At 45.7% G+C, this 23,351-nt stretch overlaps 1 protein-coding gene across 1 annotated transcript in view; it reads left to right on the top strand.

Annotated features, from left to right (window-relative positions):
• The first annotated feature begins 463 nt into the window (after nucleotides 1–463).
• Nucleotides 464–23,351, top strand: part of Fbxo32 (F-box protein 32) — a 47,699-nt gene continuing 24,811 nt past the window's right edge. Inside the window, exons 1-4 of the mRNA XM_004661356.2 lie at nucleotides 464–772; nucleotides 7,169–7,281; nucleotides 8,407–8,456; nucleotides 10,674–10,766. Coding sequence (XP_004661413.1) covers nucleotides 657–772; nucleotides 7,169–7,281; nucleotides 8,407–8,456; nucleotides 10,674–10,766 — 372 coding nt within the window. The 5' untranslated portion in view covers nucleotides 464–656. The remainder of the gene's footprint in view (nucleotides 773–7,168; nucleotides 7,282–8,406; nucleotides 8,457–10,673; nucleotides 10,767–23,351) is intronic.

The following is a 23,351-nucleotide window of genomic DNA, read 5'->3' as shown; positions in this document are numbered from 1 at the left end:
TGCCACTGGGGGAGTCAGGCCTGACAGCAGACTGGGAATGACAGCTCTGGGGTGGGGGTTGAGTGAGGGCTGTCCCCCCCCCCACTCCCTGGAGGGGAAGGGGTACTGACAGTAAAAGAGGTCCCTGGAAGCAGCGCCCCTTCCCCAGCCGAGGGCTCGGAGGCCGGGGATTGGGGGGGGGGGACAGATCTGTCCTGGCTACTTGGCTTCAAGTTTCCACCGGCGCGAGGTTGTGCAACGGGGGGGGGGGGGGGAGCGGAGCGAGGGCGGCGGGCGCCTAGGAAAACAAGGCGAGCCCCATAAACAAAGCCACGTGGCCTCGGGGCCGGGGGGCCGGGCTAAGTGCAGGCGGCTCTTCCGGCAACAAAGAGCCGCGGCCAGCGGCCCCGGGGATAAATACTGCGGCCCCGGCCGGCGCCTGGCACTTCCCTGGAGCCCGAGGCCACGCGCAAGCCGGCCTGCCTTCCCCGGCCGCGGGGGTCCCTCGGATCCGCAGCCCGTTCCCGGCTCTGGTCCTCGCCCCCCCATCTCCGCCAGCCTCCACCCAGGGCCGCGCATCACCCCTGCAACCCCATCCCCGGGCCTCCAGGCCGACCGCTGCCTTCCATCAGTCCATCGGTCCGTCCCATCCGTCCGTCGGTCGGTCGGTCGGTGCCATGCCTTTCCTCGGGCAGGACTGGCGGTCCCCCGGGCAGAGCTGGGTGAAGACAGCCGACGGCTGGAAGCGCTTCCTGGATGAGAAGAGCGGCGGCTTCGTGGGCGACCTCGGCAGGTGAGGGGACTCTGCACCCCACCCCAGCCCCGACCCTCCAAGCGGCTGGGCAGGGCTGGGGGCGGCTCGGCCGGCCCGCGGGGAAGGCCAGCAGGCCTGGGACAGGATTGGGGAGGGAGAGGATGGGAGTGGGGTGCCCGGGTTTCTGCAGAAGTCACTGGAGGAATGGGCGCCGGGGATTTGGTTTCTCTTTCTGCCCAAGGTCTCCGGAGTAAGGGGTTCCTTCCAAACTCGGACCCCGGTGCTGAGAATCTGGCAGCCTTGTCCCCCCCCCCCCTTAAATGCTCAAATTTAAGCAAACACCTCCGAGGCTCACCGCCTTTGGACAACCCCCATCCCCCCACCCCCAAGCACCCCCAAACTGCAGTTTCTGCTTGCAAGTGGGCGCGAGCGAGTGGCGCTTGTGCGTCTGGCTGCCCGCCCGAGCGCCGTGGTCACAAGCAGAGGGACGGGCCGGGACGTGGGTCCAGCTCTGAGCGCCTCTAGGCTTTTCCCACGCGAGGCGACAGTGGGGTGCGCAGGGAGGAGGAGTAACCGCTAGAGGAGGCCGATGACCCCAGGATCACAGCCTTGCGGGGGGGGGACTTGGCGGCGGGCCGAGGTACCTCTTGGGGACTGCAGGGACTTGGGGACCAAATGCACAAGCCCTGGGCTTCTGGGAGCCAGGAGCGCTTGCACCTGTTCCCTCTGTCGCCCTTCCCAGGGGTCGTGTTGTACAGCGAGCGAGCTCCCGTTTCTGATGTGGCGGAAAGACCACCCAGACTGATAGCCTCACCTGAGCTCTGCCCGGTGGAAAAGTCTGAGGTCACCCATAAATTATGTGGTCTGGAAATCAATCCCCAACCTGGACAGTTGACTCCCTGAGACTGGCCACTTGGCCAGCGTGAAGAAGGTGATAAAAAAAAGGAGTCCAGAAAGGACTGGTGGAGCTGCGGTCACCCTTGGGTACCTTTCATTAACCCCCTCTCCCAGCTCCTGCGCCCTTAACTTCAGCAGAGAGGCTGGGGATGGGGGGGTCAGGTTCCCGCTCAATGAGATTGGCCACAGGGCTGTTTGGATGAAGGCTCCGCTGGGCAATAAATTAGCAAGAAAATGTGGCTGTTTTGGCAACTTGACCTCCAGAGCCTCCAGTTTGTTTGTGATTTGCAATGCATCAAATTCTCTTTGTCTCTCAATGAAGAGAAATAAATCACTGAATGGGGGGTGGGGGTGTCTGCCAGGAAAGCCTGGAATGGATTAACCTTTTTGTTAGGGTCTTTGAGGCAGTCCCAAGGGAGTTTGGAAGCACTATAAAGTACTCTTATTCATAAAATATTATGTAACTTATTCACAGGGAGAAAAAAAAAAAAAAGACTGCTGTCTTCCAGGCGCTGGAGTTACCAGTTATGCCTAAACTCTTCCCTTAACTAAGTGGGAAGGGGTTAGAGTGCAGGCTTCTAAGATTCATGGTCTAATATTCTCTGTATAGAAGCTCAGGTTCTTTCTAGGAAGGTGTCCGCAGGGGTCTGACCAGCTGTGTCTCAGTGGGTCACTGGACTAGAACCACAAGATGAGCAGACTGTGCTCAGCGGGTGAGGACTTAAAATGGAGAGCCTCCAGTTCATTTTATCCATCCCCACCCCCTCCATAGGATAGGCTGGAAGAAACAAACAGCCATACCTCACTTCCCCTATTACAGAAAACCTGAAAACGAGTTCAACTTGCCCCAGAAGTTTAAACAAGGCTGGAATCAGATAGCTTCCCTCAAATCGTTCTTTCTGAGCCATTTCTGAGCCCTCTGGGCCATTCACACCTGTGAATGGAAGCCTTTTCACTCAGCAGTCAGTAGTTTGCAGTGGTCACTCCCCCAGCCATGCTCAGTACGTGACCACCTGCGGTCCTTCGATGAGTCAACATTGAGGAATGTTTTGGTTCAGATCTCTGCAAAGCAGCTGGCTGTTTGTTTGTGGTGTATTTTTTTTTTTTTCTCCAGCAATTGTAAACAATCCCTCCCTCACTTAGCAGGAGGAGCCTGCCAACTTCTTAAAAGCAGTTGGCCTTCTGAGGTCTGGGTTTGTGATCTCAAATATCCCACTGTTTTTCGGCTTGGTTTCTCTGTGACATCAGATTTGGGCCCTGTGCCTGGCTTCACAGGTGAGCTGAATGCCCTCTCTTGTTCTGAGACAACAAAAGGCAGGTCCTTAATAAGGGAAGATGAGGGACACATCTCTGATTCCACATGCCACCCTTCGAGTGCCCAACAAGAATACGCTGGGTCAGGCGACTGCCCAGAGTGTGTCACAGTTTGTCTGCACAACATACCTATTCCGGACTCCTCCAGCCATAGACTCTGTGGTGTCCACGGCCTTATTCTCCAAAAGAGGAGTGTTAAGGTCGCACAGCAGCCAAGTGCCTCCTGAGATCATGAGAGGATTTAGATAAGCAGAAAGCAGGGTCCTTCGCAAGACGTTGAAACGATGTGAAATAGAAGAGGAACGGTGAGGCAGATTAAAGCTGTCAGGAAAGGAACCTCGGACTACAGAGTGAGTTCCAGATCAGCCTGGGCTAGAGTAAAATCCTGCCTCCAAAAAGTAAAAATAAAAAGTAAGAAAAAAAAAAAAAAAAAGAACAGAGCATGAATTGGAGAGATCCAAAAATGCTCAAGGAAGTTGGTGGCACAGATGGCCTGCAGTGTCCCCTTACCCACAACCGCCACCGTGCCCTGTCCCACAGGGTGGGCACCCTAAGCCGTCTTCCCTGAACCTGTACTTCGGCAGTGAAAATTCACTCCGATGGTGCTTTACTGTGTTGCTATGGTTGGACCCGGATACAGGAAGTTGGCCTTGGTGCCATGGATAAAAAATAATCCGTAAGGTTTTTTTTATGAGTGCTTACTATGTGCAAGATGCTATTCTAGGAATTCTGTACACCTGGCTGTTTCACTGGAGCAATGTGGGAAGCAGCCTTTATGGGTTTGGCAATCTGTATATGACAGAGCAAAAGAACATCACAGGCTCACTGGTGGGCTGGAGAGATGGCTTAGTGGTTAAGGCTCTTGCCTGCAAAACCCAACAGCTTTGGTTTGATTCTCCAGTCCCCATGTAAGCCAGATACACAAGGTAGCACATGCATCTGGAGTTCATTTGCAGTGGCTGGAGGCCCTGACACACCCATTCTCTCATTTCTCTCTCTCTCTCTCTCATAAATAAATTTTTTAAACACTCACTGGTGGTCAAAGCTATAGAACTACTTTGGGGCAAAATAATGGCTTTATTATTTATTGCAAATGAAATAAGAAATAAAGCTCTTTTTCTCCCCATTTTCTCCTTTATCTGCTGCCAAAATGGTCTTATTTTGAAATCTTTCCACTTTTTCTAAAGTTGCCTTGAAGGATTTTTAGTTTGATGGAAGTGTGGTTCTGGGCGGGGAAGGGTCTCTTTTCTGTATTCTAGCCTTGTGCCTATAAAAATCAAGGTTAGTAAAACCAGACTACAAAATAATGAAGAAAGCCTTCCCAAAGTGGTCTTCCTTATTTAAAAAGAAATTCTTATTCTACAATTTGTAAATGGTGGTGGTTTTTCTCATTAAAATTTTCAGTTGTAATTTTCCATTGGTTTTGCATTTCCTTGAAGTGGACATAATTGAACTCTCAAAATAGCCTCTGCATATATTATTGCTTAAAAGAAAATATAATCCGGCAACACAAATAAACCCTACAGCCTTCCTTCCAGGCCCCACCTCCAGAATTCAAAATCTAATACCAAACAAGAAGTATATGGTTTCCCTTTGGTTAAACCCTTTCATTCTCCAGTGAGAGCAGCATCAATTATGTACATGTCTTCTTGAGCTGACTTTTAAACTGACTCACTCGGGTTTAAAACAAGTCAGTAGGGCTTCTGTGAAGAAGGCAAGTGTATAATGTCCCTTGAAGAATACCCCCATTAGGAAAATATAAGATGAAATGTAAATACTTGATATCTCGGAACAGTGCACAGCCTATAGCCCAGGCTCTGCAAAGGTCCCACGACCTTGCAATGTGTGATTGAGAATGATGCAGCTTCATTTCATGGTTCTTGAAGTGTGACATTTTTACAGTAGATTTTGTTGTTGGTAGGTCTGTGGGTACATGCATGTGTTCTTTAAAAGTAATGCTTCATGTAGTAAGTTTTGAACACAGAATGTTCTAGTTTTGCTTTCTAAGGCTTTCAGACATCATGGACTGCTCTTTTCCTCAGCTTCGGTTGAAATTGCTTAAGTTGTCTGCAGGGACTCAGAGTTCTGTTCTGTTTTTGTTCTGCCTCTTTCTTTGTGCTGACCTTGACGCAGATCATCAGCTGGTCAGTAACTTGGTACCCCTCAAGTAGACAAACACATACTCATGCGTTACACAAAGCCTGGTCCCAAAACATTCACCCTTGGCTTGCTTAAGAAAGTGTTTCTGAGAGAGGACATTTCTGCAATACCCCATCTGAAACCTAAAAATATCCCGATTCCCTGAATGAAAAGGAGAAGGCTGAAGATATTAGGAAACTCAATAAATGGTATTAAGTATGGCTTTAGGAAGGAAGATTAACAAATGACTGATGGTCTGTCAGATTCTTGCCCTATATGGGTCCAAAAAAGCAGCTCAGGGCCGGAGAGGACTTGGTGATACTATCATTTTAGTAAGATACTTGTTATATTTGTGGAAGCATACTCAAGAAACTGATACCAAAATGATACTGGCCCTTGCTTCCAGACCTCTTCTCACTTCTACCACTTAAACAGAGCAAGAAGTAGAGAAGTACAGTTATGCCTTAAATTACAGTAATATATAAATATATATATATAATATATTATATATTTATACATATATATGTATGTATATGTATATGTATAAGTTAGGGGCTGGAGAGATAGTTCAGTGCCTAAGGCACTTGCCTACAAAGCCTAATGAGCCAGGTCAATTCCCCAGTACCCACATAAAACAAGATACACAAAATGACATGTGCATCTGGAGTTCATTTGCAGCAGCTAGAGACCCTGGTGCACCCATTTTGTCTCTCTTTCTTCTTGCAATTTTTTTTTTTTTCTGTTTGGTTTTTCGAGATAGGGTCTCACTCTTCCTAAGGTTAGCCTGCAATTCACTATGTAATCTCAGGGTGGCCTCGAATTCAAGACAATCCTCCTACCTCTGCCTCCTGAGTGCTGGGATTAAAGACATGCACCACCACGCCCAGCTCGCAAATATTCTTTTTAAAAATTAAAAAAAAAAACATATAAATCAAATCTCATTTTAAATTTGGTGGAGGAAACCAGAAAATTAAGGGACTCTTAGTATATTGATTCTGTCACAAATCCCCTAATTTGTGGTATACCAGTTGTCCTGATAACTCCTGCCTTGCAAAGAAAGGAGCCTATCTGATTATGAGCCTATCTGATTAAACCTCAGTATTCCTCTTCAGTCCCTTTTGTAGAAACTATTGAGAGGCTGACTGCACAGCTCAATGAACAGAACCCCACCGCCCATGACAGTGCAGCCTACTGAGGGAAATGGGCATCTAGCCAAACGAACACAAGGTGCCCACTCTCCCATGACTTGTGAATAGGACAGGTGTGCTCCAAGTCTTTACTGCCCTTTTAAATGTATGGATTATGAATTTACCTAGTTTCTGTTAGGACCCAGCTTTTTTTGCCTTGTGACATGAGGTCCGGTGTTGGTCAGGGCCTAAGCAACCAGCACCATCCACAAACCAGAAGGGGAGTTTGTGAGTCGAATTTTCACAAGTGTGATGATGTTTTTAAGACATGCTAGTTAAAGCAACTTAGGTACCCTTTGAATGAGTGAATTGAATAGCATGTGAATTATATCTTAATAAAGATTAAAAAAAAAAAAAAAAGAGGAGGAAGAGGAGCCAGGTGTAGTGGCTCACACCTGTAAGCATAGTACAGGTTGAGCAGGAGGATCATGAGTTCAAGGTCAGCCTGGGCTGTACAGCAAAACCCAAGTCGAGAACAGCAGTGGGAGAGAGACTGGGGAGGAGGAGGGAGACGCAGCAGCTTGGAGCAGATGCTCTTCAAAATGAAGGCATTGTGTAACAGAGTGACGCCAACCATCCCGCATTCAACACTTTTGTTTAACGTGACATTGTAGTGCCCTGCGTTGCCCCTAGTTAAAGAGTGTGGTGCTGGGTATCAAATGACAATGGCAGGCCCTGTTAGGGAATTCAAAAGAAACAGAAGCCCCCATCCCTGCCTTTCACCTCCCATGTGACCCTATTCTGTCCTGAAAGAAAGAGGTCTGTGCCTGACTGGACGTTCATCTGGGCAATGATCTTACTGATTTATTGTTTGGCTGGCATCCGTGTTAGTGGGTTTTTTAACCCAGTGAGGTGCTGATGGAAGTCTTGCTGTTACAGCCCTCTCCTCTGTTAACAGTTACTGCAACAAGGAGGTGTACAAGAAGGAGAATCTGTTTAACAGCCTGAACTGTGATGTCGCAGCCAAGAAGAGAAAGAAGGACATCCTCAACAGCAAGACCAAAACTCAGTGTAAGCCTTTCGTTTGGAACATGAGTTGAAGAAAGTTGGTTTCCCACTGGCTCTTGAAGTAACTGGCCCTTCCCATCCCAGAAAGCTGCCTTAATGCTTTTTGCTGCTCCAGCAGAGGTCACTGGGATCTGTGCACTTCACAAGCAAGATTAACGTGTTCTTTATAGTCTTGTTTATAAGTCACTGTCAGCTGGGCATGTTTGTCCCTGTTTATCTCTTGCATTTGACATAGGGAAGATAGTTATTGGACAGTAATGTGGTCAGCTGGAGCCATTCCAGAGGGCAGTTTTATTTTCAACTGTGTTTTGAGGCTTTGAAATTAGATTTCCTTGTATAAATCTTATTCACATGTCTAGATGCCTTAAGTATTAGCAGAGGACATGAAGTTCTGTCAATCAGCAGGAATTATAGACTATATCTTCATTTAATCCATTTACCCTGCATGGTTTCTTCATGCTATCTGTCCTAGTTCTGTTTTCATGGTCTTATGTTTTAGATTGGTACTTAAAACCATTGTACTTGGGTGTTAGATTTTTTAAAAACAAGTATTCATTTGGAAGGAGGGAGCGAGGGGGGAGAGAGAGAGAAAAAAAATGGGCATGCCAGGGCCTCCAGCCACTGCAAACGAACTCCAGGCACATGCACCACCTTGTGAATCTGGCTTCATAAGAGCACTGAGCAATCAAATCAGGTCAACAGGCTTTGCAGCCAAGTACATGTAACCACTGAGTAATCTCAAGTCTATCAAAGACCCAAAATACTTCTGACACAGCAAATTACAGATCCTCAGAAATACCTACTTACACTGTGGACATTGAGCATTTAGCATTTACATCCTCTTAGATCTTAGATTTTGTTTGTTCGTTTGTTTTTTGACGTAGGGTCTCACTCTAGCCCAGGCTGACCTGGAATTCACTATGTAGTCTCAGGGAGGCCTCAAACTCGCAGCAATCCTCCTACCTATGCCTCCCGAGTGCTGGGATTAAAGGCGTGTGCCACCATGCCTGGCTAGATTATCTTTTTTATTTTTGTGTCAAAACTTTGTAAATTTTGGAATAAATGAAAAAAAGAGTCATGTTTAAAATCTCGGGCTTACCACAGATTTGTCTTTGTTGGTCTTTATAGATTTCCATCAAGAAAAATGGATTTATGTTCACAAAGGAAGCACTAAAGAGGTGAGCAACCCTCCACATATTGAACCATCACACTCAGACTTACATCTACTGAAGTGCAGGGGAGCCTAGGCAACAACGAGTCTAACAGGAGGAGAGAGGTGGCCAGCAGCCTATGCCCTTGTTGACCATCTAAGTTTAGGAGGCAGCGAGAGACAGACGTCACTAAGACGCCCATCATCCCATGAGCTCATGTATATAAAGTGCTTTGTTCATGGAAAATGTTAATAAAAAGCGTGAGAAGAAAAAAAAAATTTTTTTTAAATGGAAAAAAAAGTGCTTTGTTAAGGTTGGTATGCCCATCTCCACTGAATCATTACAAAGCCCTGGATTTTATTTTAGGACAGTGCCTGCCTTTGGTTATAGGATCTTTTCAGACTGCAGCTTGGCCAAGGTTTTGCCCTGGAAGAGGATAATCTCTTAAATCTAGCAGACATTTTCAGTGCCTGCTCAATGTGATGTAGGAGGGGACAAGATCCTATATTAACAGCACTCTGTGGCACTTGAAAAACCCCATTGTGAGCCGGGCGTGGTGGCGCATGCCTTTAATCCCAGCACTCGGGAGGCAGAGGTAGGAGGATCGCTGTGAGTTCGAGGCCACCCTGAGACTCCATAGTGAATTCCAGGTCAGCCTGGGCTAGAGTGAGACCCTACTTCGAAAAACAAAAAAGAAAAAAAAAGATTAAAAAAAAAAACCCATTGTGTAAGCTTTCCACCTGTGGAGACAGTTAACTCACCAGGATACAAGGCAGCATGAAAGAATGTTGGGACCTTACAGAATACTCTGTTCCTCTGTGGTTTGAGGCCCAGAGAGGGTTGGGGATTACCCAGAAACTAGAAGCAGCTCTACGCTCCCAATGCCTGTAGCTTTCTTAAGTAAAAGATAGAAACTTCAGGCTGGAGAGATGGATTAGCAGTTAAGACACTTGCCTGCAAAGCCAAAGGACCCAGGTTCTATTCCCCAAGACCCATGTAAGCCAGATGTACAAGGTGGTACATGTGCTGAAGTTTGTTTACAGCAGCTGTAGGCTCTGGCACACCCATTCTCTCCTAAATAAATAAAAGTTTTTTTTTAAAAAAAGATAGAAACTTCTTTGGCCCCTCATAAAGCCTTTTAAAAAGCATCCCTGGGGAGGGGGGAGGGACAGAGAGATGGCTTAGTGGTTAAGCACCTGCATGAGAAGCCTAAAGAATCATGTTCTGTTCTCTGGGTCCCGTGTAAGCCAGACACATAAGTTGACACAAGCGTTCAAGGTTGCACATGCCCACAAAATGGCACCCGTGTCTGGAGTTCTATTGCAGTGGCTGAAGGCCCTAGCACATCAATTCTCTCCTTTCTCACTCTCTTACACACACACTTCCCTTCTGATAAAAAAATAATAATAATAGAGCTGGAGAAATGGCTTAGCAGTTAAGCACTTGCCTGAGAAGCCTAAGGACCCTGATTCAAGGCTGGATTCCTCAGGACCCACGTTAGCCAGATGCACAAGAGGGTGCATGCAACTTGAATTCATTTGCAGTGACTGAAAGCCCTGGTGTGCCCATTCTCCCCCCCCCCACCCCTTTCTCTCTGTCGCTCTCAAAATAAAAATTTAAATAATAATAATAATAATAATAATAAAAGATTTTTCTAAAGTATCACTGGGCCTGAAGAGATAGCTCAGTGGTTAAAGGCACTTGCTTGTAAAACCTGATGGCCCCAGGTTCAAGTAACTAAAGCCAGATGCACAAAGTGGAGCGTGTGTCTGGAGTTCACTTACAGTGGCAGGATGCTCTGGCTTGCTCATTCTCTTTTCCCCTTCTCACCCTCTCTGCCTCTTTCTCACTGTCTCAAATAAATTTTTTAAAGATTCTTTTAAAAAGCATCACTGGCACACAGCAGGGTGGTGCCACAGTTGAGGCAGGTACATCTACCCTCCTCCTGGTACTAAACCTTTATCAGCTGCCACCATCCCACACATCAGATACTCAGAGCCTGCATACATTTTCCCAGTATAGTGTTTATAGACAACAAGGGTTCTGGTGGTGCAAGTCCTAAAAAGGGGTAACTCTGTAGGTTAGTCTCAGCCTGTAGCTGTGGGCTGCACCCCATTCCCCCAGACCGAGATGCAGGAAGAAAGCCCTCAGCCAGGGAGCAAGCTGGTTCAGTGGAATCCAGTCAGACTAGAAAATGGCCTCCATGTGGCAGGAGTAACATTTGTACCTCTGTCCTATGTTCAGCGTCACGGATACTGTACTTTGGGGGAAGCCTTCAACAGACTGGACTTCTCGACCGCCATCTTGGATTCCAGAAGATTCAACTATGTAGTACGGGTGAGTGTCAAGAGTCCAAAAACTTACCTAGATTCTTGAAGTACATTGTGGATGTTCATGTTGGCCTAGTTTCATTTTTAAAACTCTTCCAAGAAAAAAAAATCTCCAATGATTGAGATGGGGAGGTAATATGATGGAGAATGGAATTTCAAAGGGGAAAGTGGGGGGGGGAAGGGGGGGGAATTACCATGGGATATTTTTTGATAATCATGGAAAATGCTAATAAAAATAAATAAATAAAAGGTGATAATCAAAAAGGAAAAGAAAGCAAATGAAATTTTATAGGCCAGTAATAATAAAAAAAGAAAAGAAAAGAAAAATCTCTTCAGAGCCCTGAGGTTTCAAGACTAGCAGAAAACGTGCCCTGACCTCTCTCTTCCTGAGGTAACTCAGGGTCTAGGTGGATCCTGTGAAGTTGTCCTTTCAACCTAGACAGGGACAGCCCTAGTTCCTCAGTAATTCTGTCCATCGGTCAGCCAGCCAGTCTCAAATGAAAACTCACACCATGCCCACCCCACGGATAAAGGGGAGAGCACAGCAACACCACCAGCGAGGAAGGGTTCCAAGAGTACCTTAGTCCCCACAGACTGCTGGGATCTATTGCCTTCCAACTTAAATCCTATTTTGAGAAAAAAAAAATTTAAACATTAGCAAAACAATAATGCAGTACAGCAAATAACATTAACAGACTTTCAAGCCCTTGAGTGCTTCTAATGGGGTGGTGGTTCCACACATGCACACAGAGTCCCTTGTGCATTTTTATGGGTGGCTCACACCCTGGGAGGAAGCCCTCCTTAGGTGTTCTTCACTGAAATCAGGAGGGAATTTTCTCCCTGGGGGTGTTGGCTGGTGTGACTTTTCCTTGCTCTGGGTGGTTGGGCTTCTCATAGCCCGTCATCTGCAGTCAGATGACTGTAGATTCGCAGCCAGAGTGATGACATTCCAGTCCCCTTGAGGCCTGGCTCATTCACCTGTCATCTGGGCAGATGCAGGCTGGCTGTGTGGACTGACCGGGTAAGATCGCAGTCTGCTCGCAGCAGGTTAGAAGCCCTGGGCTGAGCCCATGTCACATAAGCACACCGTTCGCTCTCCAGCTGAGCCCTTCTTCAGGCCAAGAGGGATAAAAATAAGAGCCCTTTTTGGGTGAAATGTTCCTGTCACTCAGCATGACTCTGCCACTTTAAGGAGGTCACCTAGTCCTCCTAGTGCCTGTAAACTAGTCTGGCTGGTTGGAAAGAGGCCCAGGGAGATCTGGAAATTTCTGTTGCTAAGAATACGAATAGTTTCCATCATCTGTGTTATAGAAGACACTGAGCTCTGGTTTCTTCTTACAAAATGATCATCAAAATGGTCCATTTTTAGATGGTTTTCCTTCCTACCTACATTTCCTTTCCAAAGAAGTACTACAATGCTAAGTAGCAAGATGGCCATGGTGAAAATGGATGTCATGGGACTGGGTGCATTTTCACCCTTTTGGGGGTGTCATGTGCTCATGTGTGAGAGTGTGGGTTCTGCCTCCCACAGGGGTGTGTGTGTGTGTGTGTGTGTGTGTGTGTGTGTGTGGATGTCAGGGGACAACTTCTGGTGTCAGTCCCCACGTTCCACATGTTTGAGGTAGCACTGTCGCTCCATGGTCCACCTCTGCATTCCCCACACTAGCTGGCCTGCAGGTTTCCAGATGGTTCTTCTGCTGGACGCTATAGCTCTGGTGTGTCATCCAAGCATGCCCACGGTGAGAAGGGAGGCGTCCAGCATTTTACATGGGGGCTGGGGATCCAAACTCAGGTTCCCACAGTTCCTGTGAAATGTGAATACTTGTATTATCTCCACTTAAACAAACAGTCCAGTGAGGCAAATGACTCCTCCAACGTCACAAAGCCATGTTAGGGACAAAAAAAAAATGTAGATTTGAGGCCTAGATAGTTTTTTAAAAAATATATTTTAGGAGCTGGAGACATGGATTGGTGGTTAGGGCGCTTGCCTGCAAAGCCTAAGGACCTGTGTTCAACTCCCTAGATCCCATGTAAGCCAGACACACAAAGGTGAGGCAGGGGCGAGGTTGCACATGCCCACTGAGGCGGCACAAGCGTCTGGAGCTCAATTTCAGTGGCTGAGGCCCTGGTGTGCCCATTCTCTCTATATATAAAATAAAAAATTTTTAATTATTTATTTATTTGAAGAAAGAGAGAGAATGGACATTTCAGGGCCTCCAGTCACTGCAAATGAACACCAGAACCATATGCCACTTGTATGTCTGGCTTTACATGGATCTAGGGAATCAAACCTAGGTCTTTAAGCTTGGTAGACAAGTTCCTTAACTGCTGAGCCATCTCTCCAGGCCTGAAGCTATATATTTAGAGATCATACTCTTCTGCTGCAATAAGTTCTATATAAGCAAGAGTCTTAAACTAGGCATGGCACGTCTTTAATCCCAGCACTCAGGAGGCAGAGGTGGGAGGATCGCCATGAGTTCAAGGCCACCCTGAGATGACAGAGTTAATTCCAAGTCAGCCTGGACCAGAGTGAGACCCTACCTTGAAAAACCAAAAAAAAAAAAAAAAAAGGAGTCTAACTAAAATATCCTAAAGTCAGGTTCCAGCTCTACTCATTTATAACTGTTTCAGCCTTGGCTTCCTCCTCTGTGAGAGGAACTGTGCCCAATTTCATAGGGAGGATGTGGAAATGTACTAATACCTTATATATGGGTGAACTCTGCAGGTTAGAATCTACTATGCTCCTAATATTTCATGTCACCTGCTTGTCAAAAATCACTTTTGAGGGCTGGAGAGAGGCGCTTACCTGAAAAGCCAAAGGACCCAGGTTCAACTCCCCAGGACCAACGTATGCCAGATGCACAAGGGGGCACATGTATCTGGAGTTCGTTTGCAGTGGCTGGAGGCCCTGGCACACCCATTCTTTCTCTCTCTTTCTCCCCCGAGCCTATTTATGTATATCTTGCTCTCAAATAAATTTTTAAAAATATTTTTAAGCAATTTTTTTTTATTTATTTATTTGAGAGCGAGAGACACAGAGAGAAAGACAGATAGAGGGAGAGAGAGAGAGAATGGGCGCGCCAGGGCTTCCAGCCTCTGCAAACGAACTCCAGACGCGTGCGCTCCCTTGTGCATCTGGCTAACGTGGGACCTGGGGAACCGAGCCTCGAACCGGGGTCCTTAGGCTTCACAGGCAAGCGCTTAACCGCTAAGCCATCTCTCCAGCCCTAAGCAATTTATTTTTGAGCCAGGCGTGGTGGCACATGCCTTCAGTCCCAGCACTCGGGAGGCAGAGGTAGGAGGATCGCCGTGAGTTCGAGGCCACCCTGAGACTCCATAATGAATTTCAAGTCAGCCTAGGCTAGAGTGAAACCCTACCTTGAAAAAACAAAAAAAAATTATTTTTGAATCCCTATGAAATACCTCTTCTATTTAGTTAAGAAAAACATTTTTCTGCTTAAGAACTAACAACAAGAAGAAGCTAAGGGCTGGAGAGATGGCTTAGCGGTTAAGCACTTGCCTGTGAAGCCTAAGGACACCGGTTCAAGGCTCAATTCCCCAGGACCCACGTTAGCCAGATGCACAAGGGGGCATAAGCGTCTGGAGTTCATTTACAGTGGCTAGAAGCCCTGGCGCGCCCACTCTCCTCTCTCTCTCTCTCTCTCTCTCTGCCTCTTTCTCTCTCTGCCTATTGCTCTCAAATATATAAATAAAAATAAACAAAAAATTTAAAAAAAAAAAGAAGAAGCTGAGTGTGGTGATGCGCGCCTATAATCCTAGCACTCAGGAAGCAGAGGCAGGATCAGGAGTTCAATGTCAGCGTCTGCTACATAATAAGGTTGAGACTGGCCTGTCTACAATAATAATAATTAATTAATAATAATAAAACAACTGAGGCAGCCGGTAGTTGACTAAGAGCAAAGAACCTTTATTATCTCCAATTAAACAAGTGGTAGGGAGCCAGGCATGGTGACACATGCTTTTAATCCCAGCACTTGAGAGGCAGAGGTAAGAGAATAACTGAGTTCCAGGCCAGCCTGAGACTACAGAGTGAATGCCAGATCAGCCTCAAAAAAAAGTACAGCAAGGTCAATGACTTCTCCAAGGTCTTAAGGAACAAAATGGAAATTGAGTATCCTTAAAACCCATATTCTTACCAGCTCCACAAAGTTCTCTGTAAGCAGGAGTCTTAACAGCACCTCAGTACTACATATCTTATGAGCAATGTTCTTGAAATAAACTTAAAATCAGAGGAACTACTGAATGTTTTCAATGTCAATGGGTTCAGAAATAGTGGAAAAATACTTCTATTTTGGAAAGGACAGTCTTTTTTCCCTTCACTGTCAGGGGCCTCTGTAATTTGAGGAATAATACGTTGTTTTGATAGAGAATTTAAAACACTTTAATGATAGGCACTGTTTCTGCGGTTTTTCTTCTTAAGAACTTTTCATATATTCTTCTTATCCTTAAACCAACTCTGCAAAGTAGCTTGCCAGCATATCATCCCATCTTATTCCTTTGACCAAATGGTGTTTTAAGGCTGTAGTGATTGCTCCGTCCCACTAAGGAGCTAAACCAGTTTTAAGTGGGGAGGGGGGAGAGAAAAGTTAAAAGCTTTTAAAGCCAAAATACCTATTTTTAAATTTCATATATTTATACCAGCTGTCATCTTCCAAAGGAAAAAAAAAACACAAATAAGAGATGGCCAATATTGCTGTCTCTAATTGATCATTTTTATCAGTTGGTCTGAACATTTCATAAAATTTTTAGGATCTGAAAATTTTTTACTAGAAATTGAAAAGATGATTATATAACATTTGTGTATCATTTAAATTGATTTCAAACTATATGCATTATTCCTGTTCCTTCCCTTCCACATCCCCAGTGAATTAAATACCGCTTAACTATGTGTCTTAAAGATAATTTAAAAGGCCTGGAGAGATAACTCAGTGGTTAAAGGTGCTTGCTTATAAGGCCTACCAGCCCAGGTTCGAATCCCCAGGATCCACATAAAGTCAGACACAATGTTATACATGCATCTAGAGTTTCTTTGCAGTAGCAAGAGGTCCTGGTGCACCCATTTTCATTCTTCTCTCTCTCTCTCTCAATCTCTCATAAAACAAATATAAAAATATTTTTAAAAGAAAGATAATTTAAGATCTTTTAAAGCCACAACTTACCTATTTGTGGAAGGCCATTTACAAAAACAATTTACTTCTATCTCTAGACCAGCTGCCGTTGGGGCTAAACCAGGCAGGGAGGGGTTGGAAGATGGTAACTAGGAATGCCCACTGAGTTCTGGCTACCAGGGCACAGGAGGCCAGAGACCAAAGCAGATGTCAGCCCCGGCTGGCTGCACATCACACTTACCCACAAGGCTTGCAGATGATGGGCACCCATCCCCAGAGCTCTGATTCAGTCGGCTGAAGGTGCCACCCAGGTATTGCCACCTTTTCAATATCTTCCAGAGTATCCCAGTTAGTTTTCCAACACGGAGGCCTCAAATGCTAGACAGGACTTCAGGAGAGCATGTGGGAAGCGGGGAGCCCCTTCCACTTTCCAGCTCAGAAGTTCAAAACGTATTAGCTGTGATACTCTCGGTAAGTCAATAACTTTGTCCCTCTAAACTATAGAAGTAGGGTCATCATACCTATATTTCTATAAAAATGGGAAAATGAAGATAATGGGTGTGAAGATGTAAGATAAGTTTCCAAGTGCACTGTGGTGTTTTTCAGGGAGGAAGCAAGATGTATGCGTGCTCAGCATTCCTAGGGACAACAACCAGAAGTCTTAGCTGTCGGCCAGATGCAGTGGGCAAAGATTTGCCGTGGCACTTCTGAGGTTCTTCAAATGGCTGTGCATGTTTTTTTGTTTTTTGGGTTTTTGTTGTTTTGTTTTGTTTTTTTTCATTTTTTCAAGGTAGGGTCTCACTCTAGCCCAGGCTGACCTGGAATTCACTATGGAGTCTCAGTGTGGCCTCGAACTCTCAGTGATCCTCCTACCTCTGCCTCCCGAATGCTGGGATTAAAGGCGTGCACCACCGCGCCTGGCTTTGTGCATGTTTTTAAAATTGCCATGTTCTTCCCAGTGAGGCTCAATGACAGAACACACCAACATTTATTTACCCAAACGTCTACCCCTGCTCCCTCAGTGAATCACTTGAAAAAGCTGCATTATTGGGATAAAATGGAACTAAGTTAAACCAAGCAGTATCAATTTAAAAAATGGCTTGGGGCTGGGGATGTGGCTTAGTGGTAGAGTTCTTGCCCAGCATGTGTGATGCCGTAAGTTCCGTGCCCAGCACAGAAAATATCTATTATTACATAATATAATAATATACTCTTCTCTATATGTGTCTCTGTATACACATATATGTGGCTTAAAAAGAGCATAAAGCCAATGTAATTTGGATCTGGAACTTGAGTTCAGACTGTATTACTTCCAAATCTGTGATATTTTCATCTATTCCTGCCATTAGCCAGTGAAGGAAATAGAAAAATAAAATGGAGGGCTGGAGAGATGTCTCAGCAGCTAAAGGCACTTGCTTACAAAACCCCGACAACCTGGGTTTGATTCCAGTACCCATGTAAAGCCAGATGCACAAAGTCACACTTGCATCTGGAGTTTGGTTGCAAGACAGAAGACTCTGACATGCCATAGTCTCTGTGTGTCTTCTCTCTCCTCCCCCATCTCTCCCTCTCTCTCTTTCTCTCCCCATCTCACCCTCTCTCTCTTTCTCTCTCTCTCCCCATCTCTCCCTCTGTCTCTTTCTCTCTCTCTCTCCCCCATCTCTCCCTCTCTCTCTTTCTCTCTGTCTCCCCATTTCTCCCTCTCTCTCTTTCTCTCTCTCTCCCCCCATCTCTCCCTCTCTCTTTCTCTCTCTCTCTCCCATCTCTCCCTCTCTCTCTTTCTCTCTCTCTCTTCCCCATCTCTCCCTCTCTCTCTCTCTACCCCCCATCTTTCCCTCTCTCTCTTTCTCTCTCTCTCTTTTAAATAAATAATGTTTTTTAAAACTAAAATAGAGGGCCAGAGAGATGTCTCAGCAACCAAAGGCATTTGCTTCCAAAGCCTGAGGACCTGGGTTCAGTACGCCAGTACCCATGTAAAGCCAGATGCAAAAATGGCACATGAGTCTGTAGTTTATTTGCAGTGGCAGGAAGTTCTAGCATGCTCATTCTCTCTTTATTTCTCTCTCAAATAAGTACATAAATATTTTTAAAATATACTAAATGAGATGTGATATTTCCTTAAAGATCTACAGCAAAAATCAGCAAGCTCCTGGCCCTCAGGCTAATCCAGCCTCCTGCCTGTGTTTGTCTGGACCACAAGCTAAGAATAATTTGTACATTTATCAACTATTTAAAAAAAGTTAAAGAAGCCGGGCATGGTGGCACACACCTTTAATCCCAGCACTTGGGAGGCAGAGGTAGGTGGATCACTGTAAGTTCGAAGCCACCCTAAGACTACATAGTGAGTTCCAAGTCAGCCTGGACTAGAGTGAGACCCTATCTTGGGGAAAAAAAAAAATTTAAAGAAGCATAGCAGTTTATAAGACATGAGAATTATGCACTACTCTGGTATCAGCGTCCACACGGTTTTATCAGCTTCTGCTACACTCACTCATGGTACCCCAGGAGTTGAAGTCAGAGTTGAGTTTCAGAGTTCTTATGGCCTGCAAACTGAAATACTTATTGTTTTTAAGATTATTCTTAAATTTTTAATTTTTTAATTTTTAATTTGTTTTAAAATTTTTAATTAAAAATTTTAAATTGCTCTTTTAAATACCTTTTTTAAAGATTTTATTGTCATTTATTTATTTATTAGAGATGGGGGGAGAGAAAGTGAGTGAGAGAGAATGTGCACACCAGGGCCTCTAACCTCTGCAAACAAACTCCAGATGCATGCGCCACCATGTGCATCTGACTTACATGGGACCTGGAGAATTGAACCTGGGTCCTGAGACTTCACAGGCAAGCACCTTAACCACTAAGCCATCTCTCCAGCCCTGAAGATACTTATTATTATTAAACATTGCTTTAAAATGTTGCCCTCTACTGTACCATCTAGCTGATTATTTGAGAACTATGCATTGCAGGAAGTAACTTGAGCCATCATCTTAAGATATACTTTGAAAGTACCAGTATGTTGAATGAAGTCTCAGAAGGTGGGCTCATGGGATAGGATATTCTAGAAAGACTCCCAGGAGCAGGTGGGTGTTTGAACAGTGCTTGATTGAGTAGTAGTAGAATTCAGGGGCACTAGAGGAGGCAGGTAGGACCCACGTCTGTCCAGAGACCATTGGGCAGAACATTTTATTATTTGCAAACAGAGAAAAAGAGAGAGAGGGAGAATGGGTACTCGGGGGGTCTCTTGCCACAGCAAATGAACTCCAAAGGTATGAGTCACTTTGTGCATCTGGCTTTACATGGGTACTGGAGAACTGAATCTGGCCATCAGTCTTTGCAAGCAAGAGCCTTGAACCACCGAGCAATCTATCACAGCCCAACGGGTGCTTTTAGAATACGGAATCAGCTGAAGTGCTGGCTACCTGTGTTCCTGGAAAAGCCTTAATCATCCAGGTATATAAATGGGGGAGTTATCATAGAACCCCTCTCCCAGCTGCACCTAACACCAAGTGAGAGACGCAGTTCATAATGCATGAGTCATGAGCGTTGGTGATGATGCCCTTGTTAAGTGCAGCTGCTCAAGTAGAGAAACTGGAGGAAAAGCTTACAGTACGAGTCTACTTGATGCAACATTTCTCCACAGGGAATTAAAAACAGACAAGGAACAGAGGACCTTGGAAAAGCAATTATTCCAGAAAGTTATGATTTATAAGGCTTCTGACATTCCCACATACCATCATCTTCATCACTTATCACTTTGCCATCCTGCAGTTTAGTTCTTCCGTCACTGAACATCTGCCCCCTTGATGATTCACAGCCAAACTGTATAATACACCGCGTTATGAATCCATTTCAGCTCTGCAGGAACAGAGGTCGTGGAAGTAAGGGGTGTGCACAAGCTTACCTAGCCTGAAAGAAATACAGAGGACATGGGGCTGGAGCAATGGCTCAGCAATTAAGACACTTGCCTGCAAAGCCTAATGACCTCAGTTCGATTCCCCAGTACCCATGTAAGGCAGATGCATAAAGTGGTGCATGCATCTGGAGTTCATTTGCAGTGGCTAAAGGCCTTGGTGCACCCATTCATATTTTCTCTCTCTTTGCAAATAAATAAATATTTTTTTAGAAAATGGGGGGGGGGAATCCAGGGGAGGGCTGGAGAGATGGTTTAGTGGTTAAGCGCTTGCCTGTGAAACCTAAGGACCCCAGTTTGAGGCTCAATTCCTGAGTACCCAAGTAAGGCAGATGCACAAGGTGGTGCATGCATCTGGAGTTCTTTTGCAGTGGCTGGAGGCCCTGGTGCACCCATTCTCTTTTTCTCTCCGCCTCTTTCTCTGTCACTCTCAAATAAATAAATAAAATAATTAGATAGTGCTGGATGTGATGGCGCATGCCTTTAATACCCCCTCCCTGAAAAAAAAAGAAAAAGAAAATACATGGGGAGCCAAGCGTGGTGGCACATTCCTTTAATCCCAGCACTTTGGAGGCAGAGGTAGGTGGATCACTGTGAGTTCAAGGCCACCCTGAGACTACATAGTGAATTCCAGGTCAGCCTGAGCTAGAGTGAGACCCTACCTTGAAAAACCAGGAAAAAGAAGAAGAAGAAGAAAATACAGGGGGCCTGCAGAGATTGCTTAGTGGTTAAGGCACTTGCCTGCAAAGCCTAAGGACCAAGGTCCAATTCCCCAGGACCCATGTAAGCATGATGCACAAGGTGACGCATGCATCTGGAGTTCATTTGCAGTGGCTAAAGGCCCTGGCACGCCCATATTCTCTCTCTCTCAAGTAAATAAGTAAAATTCTTAACAAGTACAGAGGGACAAACAGGACCTAAACCTGGTCCTCTCGGCCACCGTCCCATGCTCATTCCATTGCACTTCCCGTGTGCTTGGAAAAACAAATGCAAAATGTAGCCTGCCTGATTTTATACCATGGGAGTATTTGCATGAAGATGCCCATCATGCCAGGATGAGCTGAACCATTGCTCCCAGCATAACTAGGGGATGAGGATGAGACCAATTTCCCAGTAACTGTAGCTGCCATTATCCAACGTTTTTCTTTACATGGGTGCTGGGGATCTGAAATCAGATCCTTGTGCCTGTTACTCACTGAGCCATTCCCCCAGCCCCTGTGGCTACCACTATCCACCCAGGATGTCCATGTATAACTGAGTACCAACTTCCTAACTGGGACAGACTGACCCCTGTGTGCTATCAGATCAGGAAGGACAAATAAAACTTGCCATGCCCTCTGCAACAAAAAGCACCACCACCTCGATAAATGTGCACTCTTTATTTTCCACATCACCACCCAAAGTCTATCTGAATATTTCCAGCAAATTATTGCATTCCTACCACCCCTCAAAAGCATTTTCCAAAAACATGTTTTAGCTTAAGTTGACCAGTGGCTTGGCAAACTAGAGACCGAGTATTGGCCCAACACGTCAACTTTAAACCCAGTGCCTAAAATTAAGGACCTGCTGTTGCCAATCCCCAGTGGGTCGGGATGTGTATGAACCGCTGGCCCTTCATACAGGTTTCTCGGCCACAGTGACCTTGGTTTAATTTGGTGCTGCATACACTTGCTTGGTGGCCTCCCTTTGATGGGAGGGTGGCCTCAGCAAGCAGAGTTTTAAAAATCGTGGTAGCTGAGATACAGGGAAAGAGGCCAGCCTTCACAGGAACAACGGAGTCAAGGAAGGAAGGGTTCATTTCAGCTTACGGTTCCAAGTTGCAGTCCAGCATGGTGGCAGAAGCTTGTAACAGAGCTGTTCACGTCTAGTCCACAGTGAGAAAGCAGCTCACTCCTTTTTTTTTTTTTTAATGTTTTTTTTTTCTTCAATTTTTATTTATTTATTTGAGAGCAACAGACACAGAGAGAAAGAAGATAGAGGGAGAGAGAGAGAATGGGCGCACCAGGGCTTCCAGCCTCTGCAAACGAACTCCAGACGCGTGCGCCCCCTTGTGCATCTGGCTAACGTGGGACCTGGGGAACCAAGCCTCGAACCAGGGTCCATAGGCTTCACAGGCGAGCGCTTAACCGCTAAACCATCTCTCCAGCCCAAGCTCGCTCCTTTTTATTTAGTCCAGGCCCACCTGTCCATGGAATGGTTACAGTTAGGGTGGGTCCTCCCACCTCAGTTAACCTAGTCAAGATAACCCCCCAGGTGATTCTGGATCCTGTCAGCTTGACATCTGTATACATCCTCATAGCTCCCATTCAAAAATGACTCTGTGATTTTGTTTTTCAACCTGATTTTCTTTATTTTTATAATTTTTTTGTTTGCCTTTATTTATTTATTTGAGAGTGGACAGACAGACAGACAGAAAGGGGCAGATATACTGAGAGAGAGAATGGGCATGCCAGGACCTTCAGCCACTTCAAACAAACTCCAGATGCATGATGCAGATCCCTTGTGCATCTGGCTTACGTGGGAATCGAGCCTCAAACCTGGGTCCTTAGGCTTCACAGGCAAGTGCTTAACCACTAAGCCATCTCTCCAGCCCATGATTTCCTTTCTTGTCCCACTTTGGAGACCACTGAATAGGAAGCATGCCCTTTTTGCTTTTTTTTTTTTTTTCCTTGAGGACTCAGATTCTACACATACACTAACACAGGTCCAGAAATAAATATCTTCCATTGGAATCCCCTTGGATTCTAGGCTTTATTTAGCTGCTTATTACACAGAGTCATGGGTCAGAGTGGACAGGTGAGCTGAGTTTTAAACACCAGTGCAGTGCCCGTCCAAGGAAGGATGGGGAGGGTATGTCATGCTGTGCTTTGAGCATCTCCTGTTCTACTAAAGGAAGAGGTCCCCAGCATCAGGGAGTAGAGAGGTCACATCATCATCATCATTCTGTATTGACATACATGGTAAATTACTTCAAGTGAATGCGTTTTTATTTTATTCTTATTTATTTGAGAGAGAGAACAAGGCAGAGGAAGAGAGAGAGAAAGAATGGGTGTTTCAGGGCCTCCAGCCACTGCAAACGACCTCCAGATGCATGCGCCCCTTTGTGCGTCTGGCTTACATGGGTCCTGGGAAATCAAACCTGGGTCCTTTGGCTTTGCAGGCAAGCGCCTTAACCACTAAGCCATCTCTCCATCCCCCAAGTGAATGCTTTTGAATCCCTAACCTCTTCTGAGCCCACCAGTCACTGTGTCCTGGCCACTTGAGAATCGTGTGGGTCCTAACACCTGCTACCAGGGACTTCTGGGCTTGACGTCAAGGCATAGCTACTTAGGAAGCCACTGGAGTTTGGTTCTGTCCAGGAACTATGGAGATGGTGGGAAGCAGTGATGGTTTGAAGCTGAGGTGATGGGAGAGGTGAGGTGTAGCAGAGTAGAAGTGGGGTTCCCGAAGAGTTTAAACAGGGTCGCTGAGGCAGACGTGGCTGTCAGGCCGCAACAGCAGGGATTAATCCCCCCTTTGCAAGTTGCAAAGTAAGTGGGCTAGATGAAAGATG

The sequence above is a fragment of the Jaculus jaculus genome, chromosome 2, assembly GCF_020740685.1.
Source record: "Jaculus jaculus isolate mJacJac1 chromosome 2, mJacJac1.mat.Y.cur, whole genome shotgun sequence".
NCBI classification, from domain to species: domain Eukaryota; kingdom Metazoa; phylum Chordata; class Mammalia; order Rodentia; family Dipodidae; genus Jaculus; species Jaculus jaculus.
Note: the sequence above shows the minus strand (reverse complement) of the source record. Positions and strands in the feature narration are given on the sequence as shown.